We start from the raw sequence: 26045 nt of genomic DNA, 5'->3' as shown, positions 1-26045 counted from the left end.
ATTATTCACTATCTTGAGTTATCTTTTTACAAACAGGAGACAAAAGGGTTGGCACCATCCGTTGCTGGGTTAAACTGCCACATTTGTAACATGTCATTCTCATTTTTTGAATTGAATTGACAACACGGTCATAGCTTGACATATGAGTTTTATTCGTTCCGTGACCAAGGTTGTAACTCAAATTTATTCAGTCTTCCCTTTTTCGTCTTAGTGTGAAAATTCTGTGTTCGGTGATACAGACACAAAAGTGTCACGACTCTGGTGAGCGGATTTTTTTGGGAAAATGAAGCCGAAAAACTCGCAGTTCATTTCCACTCGCCTCTCCCTGAGCAGCATTCTGCGCCGCAAGTTGGTTTGTCCGGCCTTTGTTTGCATTTTAATTGAATGAAAACATAATTCATAACGCTGCAAGGCGAGCAATTGAAAGTCCACGCCGCCCGAGGCGGAAGAAACCAGCAGAAATGGGTTGTTTACATTTTGTTTCCGCGCCGTTGAAAATTGCACCCACTTCATGTTTTTTTCATTCATCTGAATTTGTATTTATTTTTTATTTTTTTTTTGGGGGGGGGGGGGGGGGGCGAATTTTTTATGTCAAAACAAGAAGACTTGAGGTTCTCTATTGTGTTACTTATTCATTTATCCGTCTCCATTTTTTTTTTCTGTTACTAAAGATAAAGACTTGCGGGATATTTTCCATAATTAGGCGATGGTGACTTAAGCGCGTTCACCACAGAGCACAATCTGCAAACATTCAACCTCATTATGAAGTTAAAGCCTGCCACTGATGCTTTTAATTCCCGAATAAATCGTTTTAAGGGCACGGCTATTCATAAAACACTCCAGAGATTATTTGTGCTTTTAGTTTGTTGCCTTCCCGCCGATGATTAAACGCTCTCGTTCAGCTCTGCGCTGACCGGATCGCACCCGCGAGCCGGCGCAGACCTGGCCGGGGGGCGGTGCCGACTCAGCACTTGTTGGGAGTGGACCAAAAGGTTCTTTTATTTTCAGGGTCCGCTTTTTGCATTATTTTCATGAAGTCAAAACGGCACGACTCAGGCAACTTGGCCTCGGTACGCTAAAAAAAAAAAAAGTTCCCAGTCAGCACTCTTCTGGTCACACGGTTTCAGAAAAGAGATTTCAAATTTTGCTTATGATTAGTTTTTGTCATGGACGAATGTTACACGATAAGTATCCGATGCTACTCAAGTTTAAAGATCGTTGACTGATGTTTTTAACTTCATTTCCTTAAAACTTTAGTTTTTTTTCCGTGCCAGTTCCCCTGTTTTTTTTGTTTGTTTGTTTTGTGGGGGGCGAAAACAGGCCGATGTAAAAGTCAACCCAGCAGGCTCCCGTTCTTTATCCCACTGTTGGTCATTGGTTTTGTCAATTTCTTTTTTTTTTTTTTTAAACGCACTCATGCAGTGTTTGTTCCCGTCTCCATATGGAAGACAAACATTCCCGATGCACACGTACCACAACACAACGACATCCGTGGAAGACCTTCATTAGCCGGCTGGGAAAACATCTCTTTCAAGAGCTGCAGTGCAATTATTCAGTGGAGTCAAGCATGGCTTGGCGTGACGACGCAAATTAACTGCCCCCCCCAACCCCACGCTTTTCAGTTCCTGATACAAAGATACAAGACTTGTCGTGCCGCTCCGAGAGACACACTTGACAATTATTTACACCACGCCATTTTCTGATAGATTGCGCCCGTGTCGCGCAGTTTGTGAACCGATGGAATTATTTTGCGGTGTAGACAATGGCTTGGTTTTGTACCCAATTTATTTGACTTCAATTCAATAACAACCTGAATAGTGGATTTGACATCCACCTGAAGAAAAGCTCCCAAAATTCCAGAAAATCACATCTTCAGTCAAAAACTCACTTCAACTTTGTTCCTTGGCACCAATGTGCCTGGACTTGGCAGAAAAGCGCTACTTTTGTCTAAATGAAACTCCTCAACTCCCTTCAACAGTGTTCCTTTACACCAAGTCGTTACAAAAGGCATAGTGGTTATTTATTTATTTTTTTACGTCCGGGCCCAAGCAAATAACGGCGGCTAGTTAGTATGATGTCAATTTGCCAAACGGCTTGCTCGCAACCACATTTTCAGAAAACGACAACTTGTACCCCTACTTGTATGCAAACAATAAAAAGCCAAAGTTTTCCATCCCATCCAGCTTTTAAGGACAGCAGAAGAGCAAAAAGTTTGTCTGCAAGTAAGCCCAGGTCCGAATTCCCAGCATGACAACAACTTGAATTTGTCTGCTCCTTGCGTTCAAGTCTCTCTTATTAGATCTGAAGACCTGTCCTGTCTGCTAATATCCTTTTGTGCCTCCTGAGACGACAGTGACTCACTGAATGTCTGATTGGCTCTGAGTGTCCCTTCCTGCCCCCCCGTCGTTTTTTTTTTTTTTTTGCTGCAGGACAGTTGCACTGACAGGAAAGGTTGAACTGACGACATTCAAATTGAAAGTTTCACTCGCCATCCATTATCGGCACTGCTTATGTTCTTTCGGTCGTGGGTGACCTGAAGCTTTCCAGATATTTTTTGTTGTTCTTGTTTTGACTGATCACGTGCGGTGGCAGCAAGTTTAACTGTATCAGACTACAAGCGCTTTCCGTGTCCTTCTCCATCTTCCGATTTCCAATGTGAGCGTTATTTTAGTTGGATCGTACGATTAATTTCCAGAGCGGGGCACTTGACCCTTTTTTTACCCGTCAGTCCCTCACCCACGGGACGCTACCTCGGTACCCACCCGACCTCGACTTATTCATAAAAATTGTTTGTTGTTTATTGTTCCTGCAATGTCTGTTGTCAGTCACAGCAGTGGTAAACAATTTGACTTCATAGGCGCTTCCGTGGAATGGCTCCGATTCAGTGGAAAGGCCCGTTTACGAGAAAATATTGCAAGAAAGCAGCAGGTTGAAAGGTAAAGGTGGCGTCTGAGATAAGAGGTGAAGTTCCATGAGAAAAAACATAGTTTGTCCAAATACGAAGCTGCTCTTGGCGTTGGGGAGCAATGAGCAAGCGGTTCCTGGTCACTGACTTCCTATTTATTTTAGCCTTGATCCCTCCAGTCAATACGCGGTGATTTGAAGGCAAAAAGTGTGACAGATGGCCAGTCATCTGGACAGCGGCAGCGGCGGCGGGACGACACGGGCGGAGCCGAGCGGGGAGATTTATCCACGTGTCGCTTGAGGCCAGACGCGCACTAAATTCCCCGGAAAGCCGCCCGGTACGATTCTGAAACATATCAATTGATTTTGTGCTGTATTTCATCCCTGCGGGTTATTGATTAGCTGCGTGATGGTCAGGGCAAGAGTTTGAGTTTATGGTGAAAAATGAAAGGCCGGCAATTTACACTGGATGCTAATTCACTTCCCGTCTGTTTGCTTTTTGCAGCGAAATTAGATGAAATAATCTTGCCAAATCCAAAATAATACATTAAAAGGGAGGAAATGTTGTGGAAGTGATCCTTTGGAAATGTAAACGCGCAGATCGGTCAAAATGGCGATTAATGATGCTTGTTGTTCACTCGAGATGAGCGTCACTAAACTGCTGAACTGCAAATTTTATGCGCCGCGCTCAAATGCCGGATCGTGCGCGGCGGCGAACATCGATTGATCGTCACTATCAAGAGCTCCTTCAGAAAGCCCAAACAATTCGTCGCTTTTGCTGCCAGCTCTTGCGTTACCATGGCAACATGTTGTTGTCATGCATGACCAGCTCACCTGTATTTGCCATTTGAGGGCTTGAGGCACGAGGATGGAATAAGAACAGCGACGTCGTGGAGTGATGGCCGCCTGTCAGCTCACGGCAAGTGAGGATGTGTTGATGCGGTACGGCTGAACCAGAGTGAGAGGGAGAGAGACTATTAGTTGCGGATAACAGACCAAAGTGGAGGTGGCGGAGAGTGGGTTCGTCCCACTCGCAGAAAGCCGTCTGAAGCACACTACATGTGGCACTTGAGGGGAAGAAAAAAAAAAAAAAACGGCTAAATTACCAATTCATATTCGTCCGTGTGGTCTATCCGTGCTCAGAATGTATGATTAGCTCTTCTCGTGTGTTTCTCAGCCTTCTGGCTTCACTCTGATGCGAGCGGCTGCTGGTGGAGTGTAATTAAAAAGGTGCTTCCCAGGCAAAGAAAGAGAAGCAATAAAATTGAGGGGACTCTATGCTACGCACAGTACTTGCTTGGAATTACATTAAAAAAAAATTTAAAAAGAAAAAGACAGAGAAGTTTGTCTCCAAGCAACTAAGGCAAAATGTACCAGTTGGCACACATCAAGTCCTCAAATAAGATAAACGTTGCACACAAGAAAAATGCAAAAACATTTTAAAAATACAAAAAAAACAACTCAAACTCACAAAAAAAAACAAAAATTCTAATGGCGGCTTTGCTGAATAGCTAATCAACCCTGAGCAACAATTTTTTTTTAGTTTATTTTCCCCAAAAAATAAATGATGACAGAAAATATATTCAGATAAACCAAAAAAATATTTTGGAAAAACAGGAAAAAAATTCAAAAAACAAAAGCTCTCCAAAAAAATTACCAACAGGATTTTTTTTCCCCAAGTAAATTTAATGTGCTTCCTTAGCACAGGGGTTGACTTACACTTTAAATGGCGCGTGTGTATGTGTGTTTACATAATCCGCTAACATACCCGCGCCCCACCGATATGTGACTGCAACTTTATTTCAAGGTTGTCTCAGTAAACTTGAGACAAAAAAAGGCACTCCTCTCTTCTGCAACGTCGCTTCCTCATTTTCTGTTCACTTCCACGATGTTGGCGTCGTCTTCGCCGTCAATAGCCGCGGCGTGCTAATAATGCTACCTTGGGAGAAGACAGCTTTACGTGCATCCATCACATGGGAGCGAGATGACACATCTGCACAGTTGTGTGCGTGTGCGTGTTTGTTTGGCGTTAATGAGCAGCTGTCGGCCATTCACTCAATCACTATTCATGAGTCACGTCGCTCACCTCGTCCCCGTCTCAAAGCTCTTTATCGCTGCCGTAACGGCTTTTATTGCTGCAATCGGCGCCACGTCTGCTTTGTAATCGGCCACTTTTGATCGCACTGTTTTTTTTTTTGTTTGTTTTTTTTTGCCACGGCCGAGAAAGAAAAGCGCAACTTTGTTTAAAAACCTTCTTCCTTCTTCATCACGATTTTAACTGTGACTTGATGACTTGATGAGCAATGCTGCACTTGGCATTCACTGTCACAGGAACTGAACCTCAGCTGGGGGGGGGGCATCGATCCTTCTTTGGAGCAGCGAGGGAGCAGTAATTAGAGGAGGTGGGGGTGGAGGGGGTTGTTTGATGAAGAGCTGGAGGAGAGCGATCCATCAGGGTGAACAGAGAGCATGATTTTTCTCTGACTTTTTGACTTTGGCTTTGAGTCCCAGCTGCATCACTGTCTCGGCTGCTCAATGCTCGGATTTATTGGCCATGAGCATCTTCGGTGAGGGATGGCTTCACGCTGCTATCGCTCTCCTCACCGCTCGCTCGTGTGCGGCAGTTCAAATCGAAAGGTTCTTCATTTAGCTCTGCAGCTCAGGATTTATCGACAGCTTTGCATGTCTAAATTGGCCTTTGTCATTCATACACGCTCGGAAGCGTGGCCTGCCTTTCGTGCTACCGTCACGCAGCGTTTTGCTTTCCGTCCCGTTCACGGGTCGAAAATGATTCCCTCTCCTGGATAATAGACTTGTGGCGGCGAATGCTTGTGAACTCGCACGCACGCACATCAGCCGTGTGGAAAATCAGGTCTGCTCGTCAGAGTAGCCCAAAATTGGATTCAGGTAAAAGTAAAAAGCAGTCCTCCAAATAATTAGAAAAAAAATGCTCTGGAACAAGTTAACTGGTGAGTAACCTTTAATTAGTTTTGAAATCAGAGCACGAGCATCAAATGGACAACATTTTCCTTTTGGAAGCTTGTTCCCTTGACTTATTGCGCCCGTTTTTGTTTTTGTTTTGTTGTCATCTTCATCTTTGTATTTGTGGCAATAAAAGCAGGAGGAGCAAAATGATTATAACACCCGTCTGAAGGAGGCTATCGACCGTTTTCAGCCTTAAATCCAACGAGCGAGCGTCAAGTCGAGAGCAAACAGAAGCTGGCGAGACAACAACAGAGCCGCTAAGTTATGTTCTCGGCCTCAAAGTCGCTCCACGAGGCCAAATCGAGACCAACGCTACTGCTCCACTTCTTCGGCAGCGGAGAGCGATGCGCAATTGAGTAGCGGCGTACAGATTTAAGTGAAAAATGTGTGTGTCTGTGAGCGTGTGCGTGGCTTTTGGAGTGTATTTTTTAAGAAAATGTACAGTCAAGGTTAACAGTGTCGGAATTATTTTACATGTGCCGGCGACTTTTTAAGGGACCAAAAGTAATGTGGGCAAGTACGCCTGCCAGTTGAAATAATACTTCAGAATTGTCTGGATGACGCTTCACGGTGCAAATGGACAATGGAACATATCACGAGTAAATGACACCCACCTAAAATTTTTTGCAACTGCCTGTTGATACCACAAGATGGCAGCAATTTTTTTTCTTCTCCTGCCTGGGCAAGGCTGTGCCCGAAAAAGAAGCTCCTCCTCTCACTTCAACAATGACGCCAGATGCTTTAAGATTGCGCCAAAGTACTACTTTTATATGACGTGGCTTTGTGTATTCTTCCTCACCTCACAATGTCAAACGTCGGGAGTGTTCCAAACAGACGGCGACTCTTTTGTAACGCGGACTGTCCTGTTGGCAAGCTTGGCGTGGTGAAAACAGTTCAAAGGGAGCACGGCAAAACGTTGTTTTTCTTTTGAAAGTGTGTGCCAGAGGGCTTGAATGCCTTGATTTATTGTGTGTATGAAGGGAAAAGCCTTTACAAAGGAAGCGAGCGTGTGCTGCGTCTGCAGATAAGACGGTGAGGATGAAGGCTTGCGCAATTACGCCATGCGTACACCAGAGCTCGACGCATGCGTGCAATTCAGAGCAAAAATGTGATTAAAATCGTATATTGACTCCTTTAAAAATATGTCATCAGATTGAACAAAGTGGCCATTCTCTTCATCTCAACTCTGAGGACTGAATTGGTCTTATTGAAATAAATGAAGTTGCGACGCACGACACCGCCGACATCCGCTGGTGGTCGTCGTTATCGAGCTCGACAGTCGAGGAAGTCATCAGAACATCACTCAAACGCGCCATTTGCCCACCTTCTTTATGTTTTTTGGGTTTGTTTTTCTGACAAATACATTGATGTTCCGTTCATGATAAACATCTCAAAGTCGAAAGAATGACTGTACAGTCTGACGGGAGGTGTGACACGAGGATGCGTACATTTCAAATCACGCGGGCTGAATGCAAAGTTTGATGTCCCAAAAAAAACATGTAGCACCATTTGTTCATTTAAAGTCATGTAGTGATCATCTGACGTTAAAATGAGCTGAAATGCAGAAGCACATTTTTAATTAGAGCCTGACCAATTGGCCGATCATTTAAAAATATATCTAAATAATCCAACATCTTTCTTTGGTTCCCTTAATGCAGTGCTTCTCAAATAGTGGGGCGCTGCGATTCCGAGGGGGGGCACATGTGTACATGGGGAGCGTGCTTTTTTCCCCCCGCTGTACTACAATAAAGTGTAATTGCTCATCCACTCCAGTAGTTGGCAGTGGCGCTCTCATTGCCCATTGTGTGCAGCGAGTATTAACCCGATGCTATAGGTTTGTTTTGCAAGGAAATTCTCTCATGTATAATTGCGGCGAAGAGTCGCTGGTGGGGGGATGCTAATTGTTTTCTTCTTGGTAGGGGGGTCGTAACAGAAAATAATTGAGAAGCACTGCATTACCTTGTCCTGCGGTATTTAATTTTTTTTTTTTTTTGGGGGGGGGTGTAAAGGGGGAGAATGTTTGAAAGGCAATAATAATTTAAAAATGGCTAATATCGCCCAATGAAATCATTCGGCCAATGAGTCGGTCGCCGCCGACTTGAAATGTCACCTCAGCTCGTTTTATACGAAAATCTCCTTTCATGCTTATCAAATAGTACGAGACAAGTTCAACGCAAGAGTGGCGTTTCCCTTTAAAGCTGCAAACCACGCTGCTCTGAGATGTCCCCAGCGCCCTTCACTGGCCCTCGTGAAATTGGCACAATCAGCCAGAAGATGTGCAACAAGCCCCCCAACACAATCCGCCCCCCCTCGAGCAGTCGTCCCCGGCCTCCCTCGGAGGGTGATTCTTCCTGCTGAAGGCGCAATAGCCACACAAATTCATCTTGATCCAGCCCACAGAGGCACACAAACATACAAAAAAAAAAAATAGCACCGGCGAAGAGCAAATAACACGTTCAGATTTCAACATAAATAAAACGGAGAAACATGAGCTCTAAAAGTGACGCGAGTTGCATGACATGTCTCTTGGTATAAAAGGAGCATGGCGGCGATGCGTGTTTTTTTTTTTTTAAATCAGCATGCTCTTAATTCTTGCCCTGGAATGTCCTCGCAGTGACAAAACAAATACAGTACATGTGGAAACAGTTTTGTGAGGACTCAAAGCAACAGGAAACAAACGAGTCACTGGATCGGTCTGTGGAGATCGCAATGATCTACTAAATTCTAATCACGTCTGCGCTTGAAGAGTAAACGGGACAATTTATCACTCCCTCCGACAAACAGAAAATGAAGAATGATGCTCGTGTTCGGATGAATATGCTCGGCTAGTTGGATGAAATGCAAATGTCAGTACAGTAAAGCGCTAGCATGCAAATGAATGCGTCGGGAGAATTTGCCCGTTTTTGACGACATTAGGTAGCTCAAAAGTTCCTTGCTTAGGATCAGTTGGAGTGGAAGCAGAGCCCAAAAAAAAAATAAAAAATACAAGCTAACATATAAACACATCTTATTTCCCTTTGGTGCTTTGTTGCAACTGATGAATGTCTTCTTGTTGTTGTAAAGCCAAAGGAATTCCCAACGTGGGCTGTGAAGAAAGTCTTAAATAATATACAACATAATAGAACAATAAATATTGCCGGGGGGGGCAGTGGTAAAACTCCCGTTCCTTTGGTTTTGCAGTGTTCATTGGTCTCTTTTTTTTTTTTTTCTTTCTTTTTCTTTTCAGCCCGTGAAGCACACGCGTCCAACTTGGAATCCAAACTTTTGGTTTGTGTTGCCAAAATCTGTGGCGGACACGTCCATAATAGGTAGCAGCTCAGCCAAGGGGGAGTTCATCTCCAGAATGGTGCTTTCCTGACCTTTGCGCGCCTGAAAGAGAAATGTCAACGCGTTTAGAAAAATGTTGGCTCGGGATTTGGGGAAAAAACTCATTCGGCACGTTTGCTTCCGCTTTGGGTGATGTGTTTTGGTTTGGCTGCTGCCTTCCTGCACAGTCTCACTCCGTCGTCATTGGCTCCATATTTAGACACAAGGTGTACGTTTTTTCAAGAAGAGGACGCATATTGATGGGACACGATACACCTCAAGATATTTTTAGGCGGGACGACGTTACAGACCAAATGAGTAATCGGTTCATTTTCTGCAGTCAATTTAAAACGATGTCCTGTTGTAGAACAAAGCAAAGGAAATTAAATGAACCGATTCGTCAATTAATCGACAAATGATTATGAAAAAAAAAATCATCTCATCTCGATACATGCGGTGCCATCCGATTCAGACATTTTAATATATAATGATTCAATTCAGTTCGGTTTTCCTCTGATTAAAAGCGTCACGTACGGTACCGACCTGGCATCCGTCGTGCACGGCGTGGATGAAGGAAGTTTTGGCCTGCGTCAGCTCCTCGTCATTGGCGGCCCTGAAGCGCAGGGCGTGGCCATAGGAGCGCGATGTGGCGTCATACCACCCTGCCGAGTTCTGACACGTGTATGTGAAGCGCTGCTTGGCCGTGGCGCTCAGCAGTTTGAGGAAGGTCAGCTGGACCACCCGAACGCTGTTGCCGTCCATGTCGTTGTAGGAGAACTGGAGCACATCATTGTTAGCTTTAATCACAAACAGATCTTTTTTTAGATCTTCAATTGGGATGACCGCGTCGTACCTTCCTGCCTCTTCTGTACTGACTGTACCAGCCTCCCGGTTTCTCTTTGCTCCATGCTGCCAATTTCACCTAAACATCGGCACAGGGAACAAGTCTGCTGAGTTGCTCGGCAACCAAATGCAGTTTGCGCCGTTGAAGACGCACCGTTTCTATCTTGGTGTCAGGATCCAGGCAGGTATCTCCACCGGCGGTGAAGTTGCAGTAGACCTTGAGGGCATCTCGGTTGCAGCCTTGGTTAGGATCAATCCAGTAGTCGCCTAGCCAGCACATGCAGACAAGTTGTCACGCGTAATGAAATCGGTTACGACAAACGATGTCAAGATCATTTTCAGCACCGGTCAGCACGTTTGCCGTTAGAACAAAAATGTTGCGGTCACGGGATGCAAGTGAGGCGGTGCCGCCCCCAGCTGGCCGTTCACTGCATGTGATGAGTAAAAGACATCTCCTGATCATTTCTTGTGCTTTTGGTCACTAATCTCACCAACTAATCGGCAGATTTACAGCCTTACAACAATTGTGCAGTTCAGACGTAAGAATAGTTTTGGGGTGCAATAATGTGTGTTATGGAAGACATTTGAAAGCGAGAATCGCTTTAAAGCTTTTGCCGACACGAAAAGACGGCCGAGCAAGTGTAATGAGACGCTTCGTCACCATCTTTCAAATCCGGCTGAACCATCATGAGCTCCTTGCAGGTGCGTGCCGGGCTCTCAAAGGTCCCCAGGGGCCTCCTCATCAGCTCCACCTCCGTTTTCATGGATGAAAGCGTGGCAAAGACTTCTTCCATTCCATCCTCTCCTCCCGAAGGCTGATCCGCTTGCAAGTAGTCTTCCATATTGATAAGCACGTTCTCCTCTCTTGATGAGTTTCGCCTTTTCTTCTTCCTGCCCTCCCGGATTGGTAGCGGTTGAACCACCGTAGCTGCTGGTCCCTACAGGGTTTTAATGCCAAAAAATGAGCAAAAAAAAAAGAAAAAAACTCCAAGAGGTAAAGATGCTGATTGTCACATGAACTGACTGGGGGTCCTGGGAGGCCAATCGGGCCTGGATCACCTCTGGGACCGATGCCACCCTGGAGAACACAAGACGGGGAAAATCACCTGTCAATCATTTGCCTTCAACTCATTCGCTGCCATGGACGAGTATAGAAGTCAAAAAAGTACAATGGCCTGGGCTGCCAGTGAATGAGTAAACAGGATTATGCAACTCAGCAGTTGGTGGTCTGAGCTTTTTTTCTAATTTATTTATTTATTTATTTTGCTCTCCAGACACAGTATAGCAGGTTTCACAAATCATCACACACAAATCCGATTACAAGGGGGCCCGATGGGCAAATCACACACAAGGCAGCATGCTTGTGTTTTTTTTTTTTTGTCCGCAGCACATTCCTGTTGGAACAGAAAGGACCATGTCAAAATTGAAAGCCCCCCTTTTGACTCACCATGTTGCCTTTGGTTCCTTTTTCTCCACCAGCACCCTAAGAAACGACAAAATATTATAGCAAGGTACTGTTGCATTCAACTGGAAAATAATTTAGATGGAAATGTCACTTACTGCCAGACCAGGAGGTCCTGGTGGTCCAGTTGGACCAGGTGGGCCAGTCACACCCTAAATATTGATGGTGCAAGAATGTACTTTTAGACAAATGTATTACTTTCCGCTATACTGTACATGGATATCGCCACAGTTTCGACGTTCTCCGAACTCGTATCTCAAAAACCCACAAGGTTGCTGACTGGTATCTCAAGGCAACAATGAATATGCAACGTCACAACCGTTCGTACCTCATCTCCTTTCGGGCCGTTGGTTCCGTCGATGCCAGGCAGGCCTCGGTCCCCCTTCTCACCAGCTTCCCCGGGATGGCCCACCAGGCCAAGCAACCCACCATGACCCTGCAGGTCGACGCATGGTTACACTTTGTTTCCCGCAATGTCGTCTTTACTAGCAGGCTTACTTTTTCTCCATCTATTCCAGGGTCCCCCTTCAATCCTTGAAGTCCCGGTGGTCCCTTTTGACAAAATCAGACGCGTTTCTTAGCCACTTTCATGACGCAGATTGTATTGGGGAAAACGAGGACATTGAGCGTGACACCTTTTTTCAAAAGAAACATTCTGAATTCCCTCTCATAACGTTCACTCCATTACCAGCTCAATTTAAGGAGCTCACCATTGGCCCAGGTGGTCCAGTTTTTCCTTGTGGACCTGTTAGCCCTTGCTCACCCTGGAGGCAAAATAAATATATAAAAGTTTAGAAAATGGAGATCAAGAGAGATGGAACCAGATTATCAACTGTTTTCTCCCAGATCCAGTTGTTGGGTACTGACCGCAGGGCCTGGGATGCCGTGAAGCCCATCTGGACCAGACCTCCCTGCGTGGCCTTGCGGCCCCACAGGGCCCGTCTTACCTACTGGACCCTGGGTACCTGTCGTTCCCTACCGAGCAAAAGAGACAGAGACTCGACGTGTAGATGAACATCACCCATCAAAAAGCCAAAATCGATGACCACCGAGCTGAAAGCCGTCACCCTCACCTTGGCTCCTTTCACTCCTTGCTTGCCTTCAAGTCCTGCAGCGCCCACGTGACCCTGAGGTTGCGAATTCCAAAAACATGTTGATGAAAAGAGGACTGGATTTGTTTAACTTGTGTGCACGTACGAATGACGCACACACCGACACATTGGACTCATTAACCTCACCCTTCGTCCAGGTGGTCCCGGAGGACCTGGCTCTCCAGAGGCTCCTGGGGGTCCCTGCAGTGATAATGGTAGTTTCATTCCAATAAGATAAAACACAGATCTAAGATAAAGCCTCGCACCAAACAACTTACCGCTTTGCCTGTTTCTCCGTCATCACCTTTAGGTCCAGGTCCACCATCTTGTCCCTAAATGATAAACAATATATGTCATAAATGAAAGCAGGAATCATAGTCAACCATCTCCGCTAACATAAGGAATCCCGTATGACCAGGTACTGGAAGAGAAAGAGTCCCTTATAGAACCCGTTGTCAATGGAATTCCGAGTGGAACCGTAAAGTGGGAAGGGTCTTAGTTGCTTACAGTGACACCCGTTTCTCCAGAGGGTCCTGCGTCTCCTGGGAATCCAACAGGGCCCTTGGGAGGCAGACCAGTCAGGAATACAACACTCAACATGATTGTTGCACTTCATCCTATCTGGCAATGCGCTCAATCAGACAAACTAACAATATTGCCCTTCGGTCCGTCCTCTCCTGGCGATCCTCTAATTCCTGGAGGTCCTGCCGCACCAGGTGCTCCGGAATCGCCCTTCTCCCCGACGTCTCCTTTAACACCCTGAAACATCCGCCAGGCGTGTCACAAAAGCCGCAAGAAAAGTTCAAATGAAGTTACCATGAAGAAAGACGGGCCAGTATGGACTCACAGCAGCGCCAGACTCGCCAACTGGTCCTGGGTCTCCGGCCTCGCCGTCCTCACCCTAAATGAGAAAACACGTTAGGAGCATGAACGGAAAGATTTGCGTTCTCGTTAATGGGACACGCTGACCTTCTCTCCAGTGGGTCCAGGTTGGCCAACTCCGCCTGGCATTCCCGCGGCGCCCTGAAAGACAGAACATCTCCAAATATGAAGCAGTCCTCTTTGCGGGGAAAAAAAGGTTTGCCTCATGGATTTATTGCGAGTCAGGTGCTATACGTCCTCTCTTAGTTGAGGACGACACTTTATGCGCATTTGCATCTTTGCCGCGCTCGCTGCCGTCAGGCAAACAAAATCGAAAAAAGGTCAAAACACAACGAAGCGACCGGCGACGGCTTTTCGTCACGTCAGGCCGCCCACGCCCACGCCTACGAGGTATTCCACTTGAACATGCATCAGTCCATTTATGGATCACGGCTTACTGCACTTGAGTGTTGAATAATTGAGCAAAGTGAGACACTGGATGCGGATGGACGGCCATTAGCCGGGGTAAATATAACCGTCTCGCAGGGATGACAGTCGAATAGTTGTAAATGATTAATGACGCTACAGATAGAGGCGTCTGTGGAAATCTTTATCCTGCGTTAAAAGTCTCCGTGGTAGAAGTGTGGTCGAAAGGACGATACCACAAACTGGAACGATAATCAAAAGTGTATGTGGTGCGCTGAACTGTCGATAGCGAGGAAAACCAAACTGCAACATCATGGACGCCCTCAAATACGAACGAGAACTCATAAAAGTTTTTAATTAATATTAAAATTAATTTCATGTGGCAAAATCATCATTTTTTTTTTTTTTTTTTTTTACGTGGAATGTTAAAATCATGTTCTATTGCTGAGGCGGTGACATGACTCAAACTTGCCGGCATGTGTATCAGTAACCAACCAGTCATAACCTCAGAAAAACAATCAATAAATAAACTGAAATAAGAACAAAGTGGTCCAAACGGGCAATTGTGATCCAAAGAAAAATATGGAGGGTCCCTCTACCTCTGCACCAATTAGCCCTGGGGGGCCTCGGGGTCCGTGCTGTCCCGGGGGTCCCTGTGAAGAAAGAAATCATATGTTTCTTAGTGCTGAAACTCAATTTGTATGGCATCAAACAAACTACATCATGTGACCATATTAGATGGGAGGAAAAAAATAAAATAAAAGGTCCCCTGGATATCATAAGGTGAGCGACACGATAAAGACATCCCGACAGGCCGTTGCCTTCCGTGCTCAGACTTTTTCTCATTTGCACCGCCACCCCTTTCTCTCTCGCTTTCTTCTTCGTAATAATAAAGCTGTTATGAACACGAGCACATTGGCTCAGCCAACAGTCAGTCAGTCACAACGTGACTGGACTGCTCAATGTTGTGCCGCAGACGTGCCAAGCAATTAATCCCGACTGTCTTTGCAAGGAGTGAATTTAAGGAAAAAAAAGAGTCCCGACATCAAGGAACACAATCTGGCGGCAGACAGGACGGTCCAGTTAGGACGGACATGTGACAAGTCTGTGAACAGTTGCCCGTACATGAAGGTACACCAAGTGTCCTTGGCAGCCTCCTGCTCTCGTGACTCTTGTCTTTCAGTTTTGGCTCCATGTCGCTGTCTAATCTTGGCCGTGGAAGCCGAGTGGCTGTGGAGGATCTTGCAGAGCGTGTGTTCATGGTTGACGGCGCGGCCAGATGACTGTCACAAAGGAGGATGCTCATTAGTCCGCCAAGGCTGAGGCTAATCTGATTAGCAGCTGTCACACCGTCTTCCTTCCTCGTCGCAGTCGGCGGCCCGCCTCTTCCTTCCGCTCAGCTGCTTCCTCTCTGTCGCTCTTATCTCATCTTTTTTGCACTTTCACCAAAAGGGAACCCTCCTTTCATTCACAGAGGCTTTCCGCTTCTGTATTCTTAGTCTCTTTGGTCACGTTGGGGGGCTTGGTGTCCAGTGGAGTGCCGTGGTGAAGATTGGTTGAAAAAAAATGTACACGTTCACGCTAAAGCAACATGATGAGTCCACATTGAAGATGATAGCAGCAGAGGAAATTGAAAACCCAAATGGATCTCTAAAGTTGCATGTATGAGCGCATTTTGGCATCTTGGGGTGAAATGAGTCCTCAAATTAATGATACCGGATTTTTTTCTGCCTCTATATCCTCAACAAACTTGCAGACATCAAAACTTTAGAATAAATGTTAGCTCAATAGACTTTTACGTTGACGTTGGCCGCGGGGTGGCATAACGGCTAACTTGACTTCCGTTTTCGACATTTTGGTTATTTGTCAATATTGTGGACCAAGATTTCTTTGTAATTCACACTCTCCATGTTTGATGGAGATGTAGACCATTGAAAAAAAAAGATTAAAAAAAAAAGACTGGACAATCAAATTCCATGTTGAACTGACGTCAGCTCATCACAGAAGCAGATTACTGTACAGGATAATCTGTTAAAAAAAAAATCTCGCTTGGATCATAAAGGAAGACCAACACAATAATTCAGAACGTGTACTGACGCTCCCACCCCGATCAAAAATGTCTTTATCTATTTTCGAGTGTTTTGTCCAGTACTTATACTCACCAAAGAGCCCACATGCCCATTTTCTCCTTTCTCCCCTGGCAGTCCCGGCATTCCCTGCACCGAAAGACGGGGCTATGAATACTCACTGGATCATTAATATAAAAATCGCTCGACGAGTCACCCTTCTTACCTGTAGACCCGTGGGACCGGTTGCTCCCTTAAAGCCTCTCAACCCTTCATCTCCTTTGGCTCCATTCATTCCCTGCTGCCCACGAGGCCCCGGCTCGCCATCTGCCCCCTGAAACACGCAAAACCGGATCAACGCTTCGAAACAAACCAAAGGATCCACCTTGCGGATGCACGTTGGTGTGGGGGTGCCCTACGGTCACTCCTGGCTGGCCCGCGGGTCCTTGAATACCAATAGGTCCTGGGGGTCCCTAAAAAGCAGAATGACTTTTAAATAATTTGCTTGAAGACATGATTAAAAGCCATCTGCTCGTTATACCGGCAGGGTGCATCGTACAGACAAACGGTTATCATCATGAATGATCCCAAAGCAATTATGAGCCAGGATGTCCTCTGCCTCCTGCTGATGCAAGTCTGTTGCGTAATACGGAGATGATTGAAATGGGATTCACACTCACTGCTTCTCCTTTGTCTCCCTTGCTTCCCTTCTGGCCCGGTCCTCCTGTCTCACCCTACGGTGACAGATGCACACACAATCATCATTGTCACCAATGAGGCCACTGGAGTTGTCAATTTCATTTCCTTCAAATTACACAATATCCAGATTTTGTCTAATTGGGCTAATGTTGGACTCTGTAACTGTTGTTCCATCTCCTAGGTCCAAAATGGGACAGGCATGTTACCAGAAAAAATCTTTGAGGATACCACTTAAGAGGGTCTAGCATTGAATACCTTGTCTCCGTCCTCTCCTGGAGGCCCATGTGGTCCCACGGGTCCCGGCAGTCCCAAGGGTCCTTGTTCCCCATCATGCCCGGCCGGTCCGGTGGGTCCCTTGTCTCCCTTAGGAGACAGCACACGTCATCGTGGTTATCCTCGCAAATCGGATCCGAATGATCGTTTGAACTCATTTCGGAATGTATGACGTCTTACTGGTTCGCCTTTTTCTCCCATCGGCCCCGCTGGGCCCACACTGCCAGGCCGTCCTGGCTGACCAATTGCACCCGCTGGCCCAGCAGGTCCTCTCTCGCCGGTGGCACCCTGGAGAAGAGCGGTCACAAGAAATAGAAAATGTTACATGTTATGAACATGTTACATTGGAGAAGCTCCAAAGAAAAGAAATCAGACTTACAATGAGTCCCGCAATACCAGGTACACCCTCGCCTCCTTTTAAGCCTGCAGGACCCTGGGAGGAGACGCAAACCATTTCGTAGTCAAGTCTTTTGATTTTCATAGCTATGTACCGGGAAAAAAAAATGCCGCTGAATAGTTGCAATACCGGCGCTCCGGGGATCCCTCTGCTCCCCCTAAATCCCTGGATCCCTCCAGGGCCGCTCTTTCCTGGTGCTCCTGGTGGGCCCAGGTCTCCCTGGAAAGCACATTAACAAATCAGAACTCAAATGAGTGGACGGCCAAAAAGCAGCCTCTTCTGCAGTCATCACATCAGCTGGAGAATTGTCCAAAGACAGAATACTAATCTTTTCTTTGAGCTGTCTTTCTGGTATTTCTTTGGCAAATTCAAAGTTAGAGCGCTCACACTAGATGAGATAATGTTTCAAAAGTATTGAAATGAAAGGAGAGGGCCGCAATATAATTATGATTGTGACGATACGCTCAAAACAACTCACCTTGGCTCCCTCCTTTCCAGCCGATCCGGGTAATCCTTGCTCACCTGGTGGTCCCGGTGGTCCCGGATGGCCCCTGTCCCCATTTGGTCCCGTTTCACCGTTCTTGCCCTGAAGGAAACATTCTGACAATTTTAATAGTCTTATTTAAAAGAATGAAAGAGACGGGTAAATCCTCTCACCTGTGGTCCGACAACACCCGAGGGACCAGGGGGGCCATTTTTGCCTTGGAATCCCTTATAAGAAAGAACATTTAGAGTGTCATGACTATTGCTTCACCTGTTGTGTTATAAAATCTATATATGACTCTCAGCTCTTTGGCAATTTCTTGTTCGGGTCTGAGGGCAACAATAAAAAGCATTAATAAAATGTGGGTGTAATGGATTAGAAGATGACTTACTGGCTCCCCTCTCTGGCCAGGATGACCTGGAACGCCATCTTTTCCAGGTGGACCCTAAACAAAGAATATCTTTTGTTATCATAAAAGAAAAAAATTGAAACAGATTCTAAAAAAAATAATAACGCTCACATTTGGTCCCTTTGTTCCTGTCTCACCGTGCATTCCCTGTGGGCCTTGGGGACCCTAAAAAATAATATCAAGCGTAAATAAAAAATGGGATGCCAGCCAGTCATTTTTTTTCTGGCGCCTGTGCAATTCCAATTTGTCACAAGAGTATAAAGCCAAGTCACTGCCCATGTGTCAAGAAGTTACCTGTTCTCCAGGGGATCCTTGAGGTCCATCTTGCCCAGATGAACCCTAACAATCAAAAACTTGCTCAAACTTTTTGTATTTTTGCTCCCTTTTGGTTAATAATTAAAATATGGGAATCAATTTCAAGTTTAGGGCATGTATGTTTTTCTTGAGCTGCAACACCTTTTCTCCAGGCTTCCCAGTGGGACCTCTTGCGCCTCTTCCTCCTCGGGCCCCCTGTCGGCAAAAACAAAAGGCTAATAAGAATGTGAATAATTTATACGTGTGGCAAACTGCGGAATATGCAAGTAAACGGCGCCACCCTGCTCATCACGATCGAATCATGGCCTTTTTATTTTTCAGATCATCATACTGCATAAAAGGTTCGGCATACATTGGGTACTCACATTAGGCCCTCTTTGCCCTCCAGTTCCAGGCTGGCCTGCTGGCCCCTAGATTGAGAAGTTCATATTTTTTTTTTATGGTGCCGACTTCTTCATATTTCAAGATGTAGGATGTGGATTTTGGATTTTCTGAGTCCAAATCAAGTCTCCTCACCCTTCGTCCCTTCTCTCCTGGGGATCCTCCCGCACCGAGAAAGCCGATGGATCCCTGGGGAGACGTGGGGGGGTTAATCAGCCTCGGGCATACACTCCAGTGCCTCATTAATGTATAATTAACGACCGTATCAAATTATAGCTAACCTAATACGAAATACAACGTTAATCACCCTCATCTGAAGATCTATTAATAGAAAAGCCCAATTTTAATAAGTCGTCTATCATCATTTGGGGTTTAACCAAATAAGGAAAGGGGACAGACGGGGAGAACACCGAGCCTCATCAGTACTCAATTACCTTCGACCCTTGACGTCCTGGATATCCGGGCAGTCCCGGCACTCCAAGGTGACCCTACACACACACACAAAAAAAAAAAAGGTTCGAAGACATAAAGTCAGTGATGTGATTTGTTGACTAAAATGAGCTCAACCTAGTCTGTATCGGATCCGTCTGTATTTTGAAATGAGCTTTTATGCTTGCAGTAAAGCTGACCTTTTGGATCTTCCACATCATTCGCTTTATGATATGAACGCGAAATGGTGTCATAAGAAGTGAGGTCTTGAGTTATGACAAATTTTTGTGAGGTCACTCTGTCTTTGAAATTGTTTCACCCAAATGCAAAGTGTCAAAAGAGGAGCGGTACCGTAGCACGTTAGTGTGTCGAGAGTCGACAATAAAGAACTCGAACAATTGGCCTGCGGGGCAGTATCATAGAGTGGAGAAGAGTACCACAACTACTAAAATTCTCTTAGTGAGCTGCCGTAACGTTTGTCGGATTTCACTGAGGATAAAGAATACATTCCTGTATTGTCTGCAAGATGAATTTATTTTTTGGCTTCGATAGTCGTCAATGACAGCGAATGAGCTTAACGGTTTGAAGCCTGAAGAATTGTTCATGATCTGCCAAAGCGCTGCTTGTTGTCTCTTGAGTTGATGTATATGCCCCACCTCACCAACACTAAAAAAAGAAAATATGACGATATACCTTCTCCCCAGCAATCCCAGGAGGTCCAAAATCCCCCGTCCCTCCCTGTTGGCCCTTCAGTCCTTCTGTTCCGTCCTCGCCACGAGGACCCGCAGCCCCGTTGTCTCCCTGAAAGGTTGAAAAGTAACATTTTGTTTTGCAGACTCGTATAAAATGAGAAAAATAACAAAACGAGTTCTAAGGAGGCTCTTACCCGGTCCCCCTTGAGGCCCATGTCACCTTTGAAGCCAGGGAAGCCATCCTCCCCCTAATGAGGACACAAAAGAGGTCATGACTGCTAAACGCGTCACTGTGGCACAATTTGTAAATCCGTCGGACAACGGCGGACAGATTGAAAGCGACCGGACGCGTATAACCAAAATGGAACTCACTTTTTCTCCTTTGCCACCTTTTAGACCTCGGACGCCATCTGCTCCCTTTAAAAAAAAATAAATAAATGAACGTCACTAACTTCCACCAGCAATGTTAACCGTGCAGACAACTCATTTAAAGCGTAGTGTGTTTTTTTTGTTTTTTTCCACCTGAAGCTGAATTTATTGGCACTCCATTCGGTGTAGTGGCACAATCTAATTAGATCAAGACAAGACTTGACGACTACTTTGCTAATCCTGATGTGATTACTTTGTATTTTTATTTTCGTTTGATTATTGTGTTTGGGATTTACTGCTTTGCGATACAGAATTTGACATTAAAATAGATAATAAATACAAAAGTGAATTAGTTTGTGACTTCATTTCACTTTCATTCATAATTTCAAATGCCTTGATTATATTTTGAGTATTTACTAAATTTTTACAAACTAATAAGTCCCGCTACCACTGCAGTTCTCGTGTGTTGAATCTGATTTGATTGGCTTCCGTTGACAGAAATGCATTTCCTCCAGCGATCATCTGTCACTCAAATACGACGTGTTTATATCTGTGAAAAATGGCGAGGGTGGTGAAACAAATATCGCCGTCGTGATTACATTCGTTGTCTCACCTTGACGCCGCGGGTCCCCGGGTACCCGATTGGTCCCTGGGCGCCTGGCACTCCCTGCGAACGACATAACATTTACAGCAGCGAGCAGTATTTTAACAAGCTATTGAGAATGACATTTCCAAGTTGCAAATAAGGCAAATCAACTTTTTTTTTTTTCCTCCTCAATTCCTGGGCACGGTCGACAGTGACCAAGCCTGTAATGTGCAGTTACCCACTTGGGTGCCTTTCTCTCCTTGGGGTCCTTCTCTTCCTGGGTGCCCCTGCAGCAAGAGAACGGAAGGGAGATCAGCTCGAGTTAGCGCCACAGTAAATACAGCGTCATTGCGCTGCGCTTAATGGAATTCCCCCCTCGACTGCAACGAGGCAATTGAAAAGAGGAAAAGTCGGCGTTCGTGAGAGTGAAGCCCCCATTAAAATGCAATTGCTTGCAACAAAGCTGTGCCGGGTAATTAAAAGGAGCGTCAAGTGAGAGGCATTCAAATGTGGCCCGCTGGAATTTAGACGAGGAAATCGGAGCCCTTTTCTTCGCAAATACGGTGAATTCCGTGAGGTGGAACACAGTCTCGATCATGTGTTTGGATTTAAAACTATTTTCGCCATCGGCCATATCGGAAAATTAAAACATTTAAAGCCTTTCTAAAGTGAAAATAATGTCTTCAAAATGTTTCAAACCTCAGAGAAAAGCTTTGGTGACAATTTTGCCAAATATGAATGATGAGAAATGAGGCTTCAAAATTGTGAAGAATCAAGCCGTTTTCTCCGCTCTCAAATGCTGTGGGCGTGTCCTCGACGGTCAATGATAAATCAAATAACACCGCTGGGAAAAAAGCTATTTATTCATTCATTTTTTTCTATTTGTGAAAATCTAATACAAGTAATAAATCTTGGTTTCTTGTTCAGCAGTTTTGTGCCGTCCTTGAATGGTCCTTTTCAAGCAAGTGAGCCCTTTGCCCTCGAAAAAAAAAAAAAAAAAATCACTATGTGCTTATTTTGTAGTTTGCGTCAAACCTTTTGTCGTTGGGTTAAGTTAGCCGATCTTTTATACGTGCATTGAAAAATGTACAATGAAAAAAGAAATGTGAAAAGCAGGTATGCACCGAAGCGCTGATGAAAAATTGTGGCATGTGCTTACTGCACACGTTTTATCTCCACTCGCTTTATTTATGAATGCACAATCGTTCCATACTTTTGTGTCCACTTACAGGTTGTCCCTCAATTCCTTGTAGTCCTTGCATCCCTCGGTTCCCCTGCGGACCCTGAATTGGACAGAATAGCAGAGCAAAAGCATACATCGCACGTGCAATCAATCATTCGAACATTAACAACGACTTGGTCTCATTCTTATGCCGCCTCTTGATGCACAAAGACCGAGGCCGTCCTTAATTCAATCGTGTCACAAAAGCGAGCTGGCCCTAGTTGAGTTGTACTGCCCCCCCGTGACAGCTCACAAGGTCACGTGAGTTTTTCATCCGGGGAATACGCGAGAGAAAAGCGACCCACCCACCTTCTCTCCCGGAAAGCCGATGGGCCCCTGAGGGCCGGGCAATCCCTGCGGCAGAGGAAAAAAAAATCAGTCGGGTTAAATGTTGCAGGATGCGTTAGTGAGCTGAGAGATTTGTGTGTGTGCTTGCGCAAAATGGAGTTTACCATAAATTATCATAAATAAAATATATTACTGTAAAATTACAGATGAGAAAATCCAATCAAAAAGATCTTGTATTAGAATTGTAGCCAATAAGTAGATGCTTTATTGTGTTGGTTTATTTAAATATTCTCTCTATATATATATATATATTATATATATATATATATATATATATATCTATATATAATGCTAAAAATAAAAACTGATGTCGATTTTTAGGCAGTTTGCTGCAGCACCTGCGGTCCAGGATTTCCTTGTTGTCCCGCAGGTCCGATTTCTCCATGCGGACCCTGTCAACAAGCATCATCATCATAATCAGCACTAATAGGAAAAGATTGCAGAAGTCGATAACAGAGTTAAAAAAAAACTGACGGGACCTCATTCGAATAATTTTGGCTTTGGTCCCCAGTGTTTTCTTGCGTTCCGATTTTGACTCAATAACGATGCACAAATTCTCGCAATGATTAACATGTCGGTACAAAATCATTTCACGTGGCGTAGAAACGATTTTGTCCGACAATTTCCTGCCTGTGTGGTCGCACATATCGTACACGCCAGAAACCGCCACCGATCATGATGCCACTTTTCGGATCTTTTCGACACAATTTAACAGACGGACCTGATTTCCCTTTGGCCCCTGTACTCCATCCGCTCCTTGGACACCCTAAAAACAGAGATGATAATTGTTAATGTTAATTCCATATTGAAGCGATGTTGACTTACCGGTTGGCCAAGTGGTCCCGGCGGCCCTCTCGACCCAACAATACCCCGCGCACCCTGGAGGCAAAACATCAATTTATTGACGACAATATGAAGCGACTCGAATGCAAAAAGAGAGAACGTCACATTTGATGAATCTTGTATTTGCACATGTATATTTGCATGCCTTTTTTTTTTTTTTTTTGCCAAGCCAGCCTCCACCCCGCTGCAAACTCTTTGTAGGCTGGCCAAGCCACCTGTTCCAAAGCCACATCTGTGATCTCCCGGGACGCGATTGATATGGAAATATAATCATTGCGGCCATGATTTTTATCTCTTCGCTCTGCCTCTATCTCGTTCCCAACAAACCCAATTTCAGCCTGCCGTTCGTCTCTGGCTGTCACACGCCTTTCTTTTTTTTTTTTTTTTAAAACAGCCTGTGCAGTTTAACAGAGCTCTGTGAGCATGTCTTATGGCACTTTATTTCCTCGGCACGCAGGGTGATGCATTTGGAGGGACAGCCGCCCGCTGAGCTCAAAGCTCCTACTGGGAGGAAGATGGAGTGCAAGTCAATTAGCCGAGTGTGTTTGAGGCAGAGACGTGCGAGGAAAATGACACGCGCCGAACATCTCGCGTTTCTCCAAAGAGCCACTTTGGAGCGAAAATAATCTGTATTGATGATATTTCGTGTCATTTGATGTTACTTCTTACAAATGTTGGCTGCTCTTTTGCAGTGCAACCTTTTCACTTGATGAACAGAAGCATGCAAAGTCCAAATATGAGTTTTGATCATAACAAATGTAGCCATGATTTTCCAAACATAATCTAATCCATAATTACGAGCGTTACGAGTTGACTGGTTCTGGATTCGATTTCTGGATTTTTGAGGGGAACCTGCACACCATTATTCGTGGAACACGTTTGCTTTTTTTGTTTGTCTTTTTTTTTCTCTCTGTAGTCAATCGCCGTTTAGAATTTCCCGTTTGTTTTTTAAATCGATTTCACCAAAATGACACCGTATCAAGATCTACAAAGCATTTCCCTCTCCCATTTCTTCCTTCATTAAAGAAAAGTCAAACAAAATAAACAAACTACCATTTTATCAAACTATTTAATTGTATACATATCCACAAGAATAGGATTTTGACAAGAAAGGGGATGAAAATTAAAATAACAAAGGCCAATAAAACAAATGAAAAAAGTAGCAAAACAGAATAGAAATTAAATAAACAAAAATAAACACATTTAAAAAATATTACATAGACAATAAAAATTGATTTGAGGAAAAAAAATGAATAAATAGACAAACAAATAAAAATAGATATTATTTGTTGGTATTCATTGGGTCGGTATTGTCAACTTGATGGCAATTTAATGATCGTCAATTATTTGTGTAATTTTGCTATCAAGACCGAATCGTGGAAATTCAGTTACCAGAAACGATCCAGCAAATCGTTACAGACGTAAATGCGGCCCAATAACGCAACACAACAACACTATTTTGCATAATTATAATTAGCCATTTAATTTGTAATCCAATTTGAATGAACGGCTCAGAGAATTGGAACGGACGGTCATCAGCTGGAAATTGTAACTCAGGCTATCACGACATTAAGAGCGAATGTCAATAATTGATTTAGAACCTTCCCTATAGGGAAATATATTTCTATTCTAATCAAGTTGCACGTCTGTTCAAACAAACTTGAGAAATGCACCGGTTACACGCATGTGACAAACTTTTATCACGATCAAATAAAATTAAAATGTGATAAAGCTTTGTGGAAGTAGTTGTGGCATAAATTCAATCAGTGTGTGTACAAAGCGTGTGTGTTTGAGTTTTACTTACAGGCTCGCCAGGTTGCCCTCTTGGGCCAACGGGTCCGTCCGGTCCCTAGCGAAACCAAACAAGGCAACAGATTTTCAGCACGGATACAATCTTATCGCAAATATCTAGCCGGGGGGATTGAATGATTCCGCCCCTCTCATATACATTTTTTTGTCAATCCACGACGGTAATCAATCTCTTTAAACATTGCGAGATCAAACAAAAGCTTCATGGTGTAGTTCGTCGATTTTGGAGAAATCGTCGTCTTTCACCTTTTCACCCGGCTCTCCGGCAGGTCCCTGAGGACCAGGCTTTCCTCTTTCCCCCTATAAAGATGAGACTAATATCGTCAAAGCTGCAAGAAATTTGCTTTGAGCAGATGCTAGCCATTGTACATCGCTATGACAGATTTGTCAACAATCATGGAGACAATGAAAAAAGAAAATTTATAGTTTGCCGTGCGACAAGTTGTTGTGTGTGTAATTCACGTCAGCGGAATAAAAACTCACTTTGTGTCCCTGGTTTCCCGGCAGTCCTGGCAGGCCGTCAAAGCCTCGGTCGCCCTACGAGGTCAAAGAGCAAAATTGTTCAACTTGTTTTTATTGTGGGTTGCGTCAAAGTTTGGGTTGCCCTGACGGCAAAAAAATAATCTCGCGGTATATTTTTACAGTCACGGTTCAGATCAAGTTTGATGCAGTAAGGTAACAAAAATGACATTTCAAAAGCAGCATGTGCGGAATTTAAATATTTTTGCCACATCAGATTTCAGCCTTTACGTGCCGCCATGTCCAACTAATCTGGTATTCGGAGACTTCACACTGATTTTATGTCACTCCTTAGTGATGGCAACAAATTTCAAATTCACCTCACG

The 26045-nt window shown here is 44.6% G+C and overlaps 2 protein-coding genes across 4 annotated transcripts in view; one reads left to right on the top strand and one right to left on the bottom strand.

The window, feature by feature from the left end:
- The window catches only part of rdh8a (retinol dehydrogenase 8a), a 116580-nt gene that overhangs the window by 62543 nt on the left and 27992 nt on the right, over window positions 1-26045 (top strand). The window lies entirely within an intron of this gene.
- Window positions 7200-26045, bottom strand: part of col5a3a (collagen, type V, alpha 3a) — a 35286-nt gene continuing 16440 nt past the window's right edge. The window contains exons 18-67 of the mRNA XM_088317912.1: window positions 25684-25737; window positions 25447-25500; window positions 25196-25240; window positions 23374-23427; window positions 23270-23314; window positions 22887-22940; window positions 22510-22554; window positions 22208-22261; window positions 21221-21265; window positions 21006-21059; window positions 20396-20440; window positions 20218-20271; window positions 20025-20132; window positions 19337-19390; window positions 19038-19091; window positions 18887-18931; window positions 18663-18716; window positions 18501-18545; window positions 18318-18371; window positions 18189-18242; window positions 17971-18024; window positions 17792-17899; window positions 17443-17532; window positions 17296-17349; window positions 17097-17204; window positions 16899-17006; window positions 16625-16678; window positions 16364-16417; window positions 16171-16278; window positions 16041-16094; window positions 14478-14531; window positions 13561-13614; window positions 13439-13492; window positions 13243-13350; window positions 13099-13152; window positions 12870-12923; window positions 12739-12792; window positions 12574-12627; window positions 12368-12475; window positions 12211-12264; window positions 11999-12052; window positions 11829-11936; window positions 11599-11652; window positions 11486-11521; window positions 11063-11116; window positions 10700-10976; window positions 10193-10305; window positions 10049-10117; window positions 9739-9972; window positions 7200-9258 (exon numbers count right to left, since the gene is read on the bottom strand). Of these exons, the coding sequence (XP_088174038.1) occupies window positions 9112-9258; window positions 9739-9972; window positions 10049-10117; window positions 10193-10305; window positions 10700-10976; window positions 11063-11116; window positions 11486-11521; window positions 11599-11652; window positions 11829-11936; window positions 11999-12052; window positions 12211-12264; window positions 12368-12475; window positions 12574-12627; window positions 12739-12792; window positions 12870-12923; window positions 13099-13152; window positions 13243-13350; window positions 13439-13492; window positions 13561-13614; window positions 14478-14531; window positions 16041-16094; window positions 16171-16278; window positions 16364-16417; window positions 16625-16678; window positions 16899-17006; window positions 17097-17204; window positions 17296-17349; window positions 17443-17532; window positions 17792-17899; window positions 17971-18024; window positions 18189-18242; window positions 18318-18371; window positions 18501-18545; window positions 18663-18716; window positions 18887-18931; window positions 19038-19091; window positions 19337-19390; window positions 20025-20132; window positions 20218-20271; window positions 20396-20440; window positions 21006-21059; window positions 21221-21265; window positions 22208-22261; window positions 22510-22554; window positions 22887-22940; window positions 23270-23314; window positions 23374-23427; window positions 25196-25240; window positions 25447-25500; window positions 25684-25737 (3657 nt within the window). The 3' untranslated portion in view covers window positions 7200-9111. The remainder of the gene's footprint in view (window positions 9259-9738; window positions 9973-10048; window positions 10118-10192; window positions 10306-10699; window positions 10977-11062; window positions 11117-11485; window positions 11522-11598; window positions 11653-11828; window positions 11937-11998; window positions 12053-12210; window positions 12265-12367; window positions 12476-12573; window positions 12628-12738; window positions 12793-12869; window positions 12924-13098; window positions 13153-13242; window positions 13351-13438; window positions 13493-13560; window positions 13615-14477; window positions 14532-16040; window positions 16095-16170; window positions 16279-16363; window positions 16418-16624; window positions 16679-16898; window positions 17007-17096; window positions 17205-17295; window positions 17350-17442; window positions 17533-17791; window positions 17900-17970; window positions 18025-18188; window positions 18243-18317; window positions 18372-18500; window positions 18546-18662; window positions 18717-18886; window positions 18932-19037; window positions 19092-19336; window positions 19391-20024; window positions 20133-20217; window positions 20272-20395; window positions 20441-21005; window positions 21060-21220; window positions 21266-22207; window positions 22262-22509; window positions 22555-22886; window positions 22941-23269; window positions 23315-23373; window positions 23428-25195; window positions 25241-25446; window positions 25501-25683; window positions 25738-26045) is intronic.

Source organism: Idiotropiscis lumnitzeri, chromosome 15, assembly GCF_059441095.1.
Source record: "Idiotropiscis lumnitzeri isolate Australia: NSW breed Sydney's pygmy pipehorse chromosome 15, RoL_Ilum_1.0, whole genome shotgun sequence".
Lineage (NCBI taxonomy): Eukaryota > Metazoa > Chordata > Actinopteri > Syngnathiformes > Syngnathidae > Idiotropiscis > Idiotropiscis lumnitzeri.
This window is presented reverse-complemented; position numbering and strand designations above follow the sequence as displayed.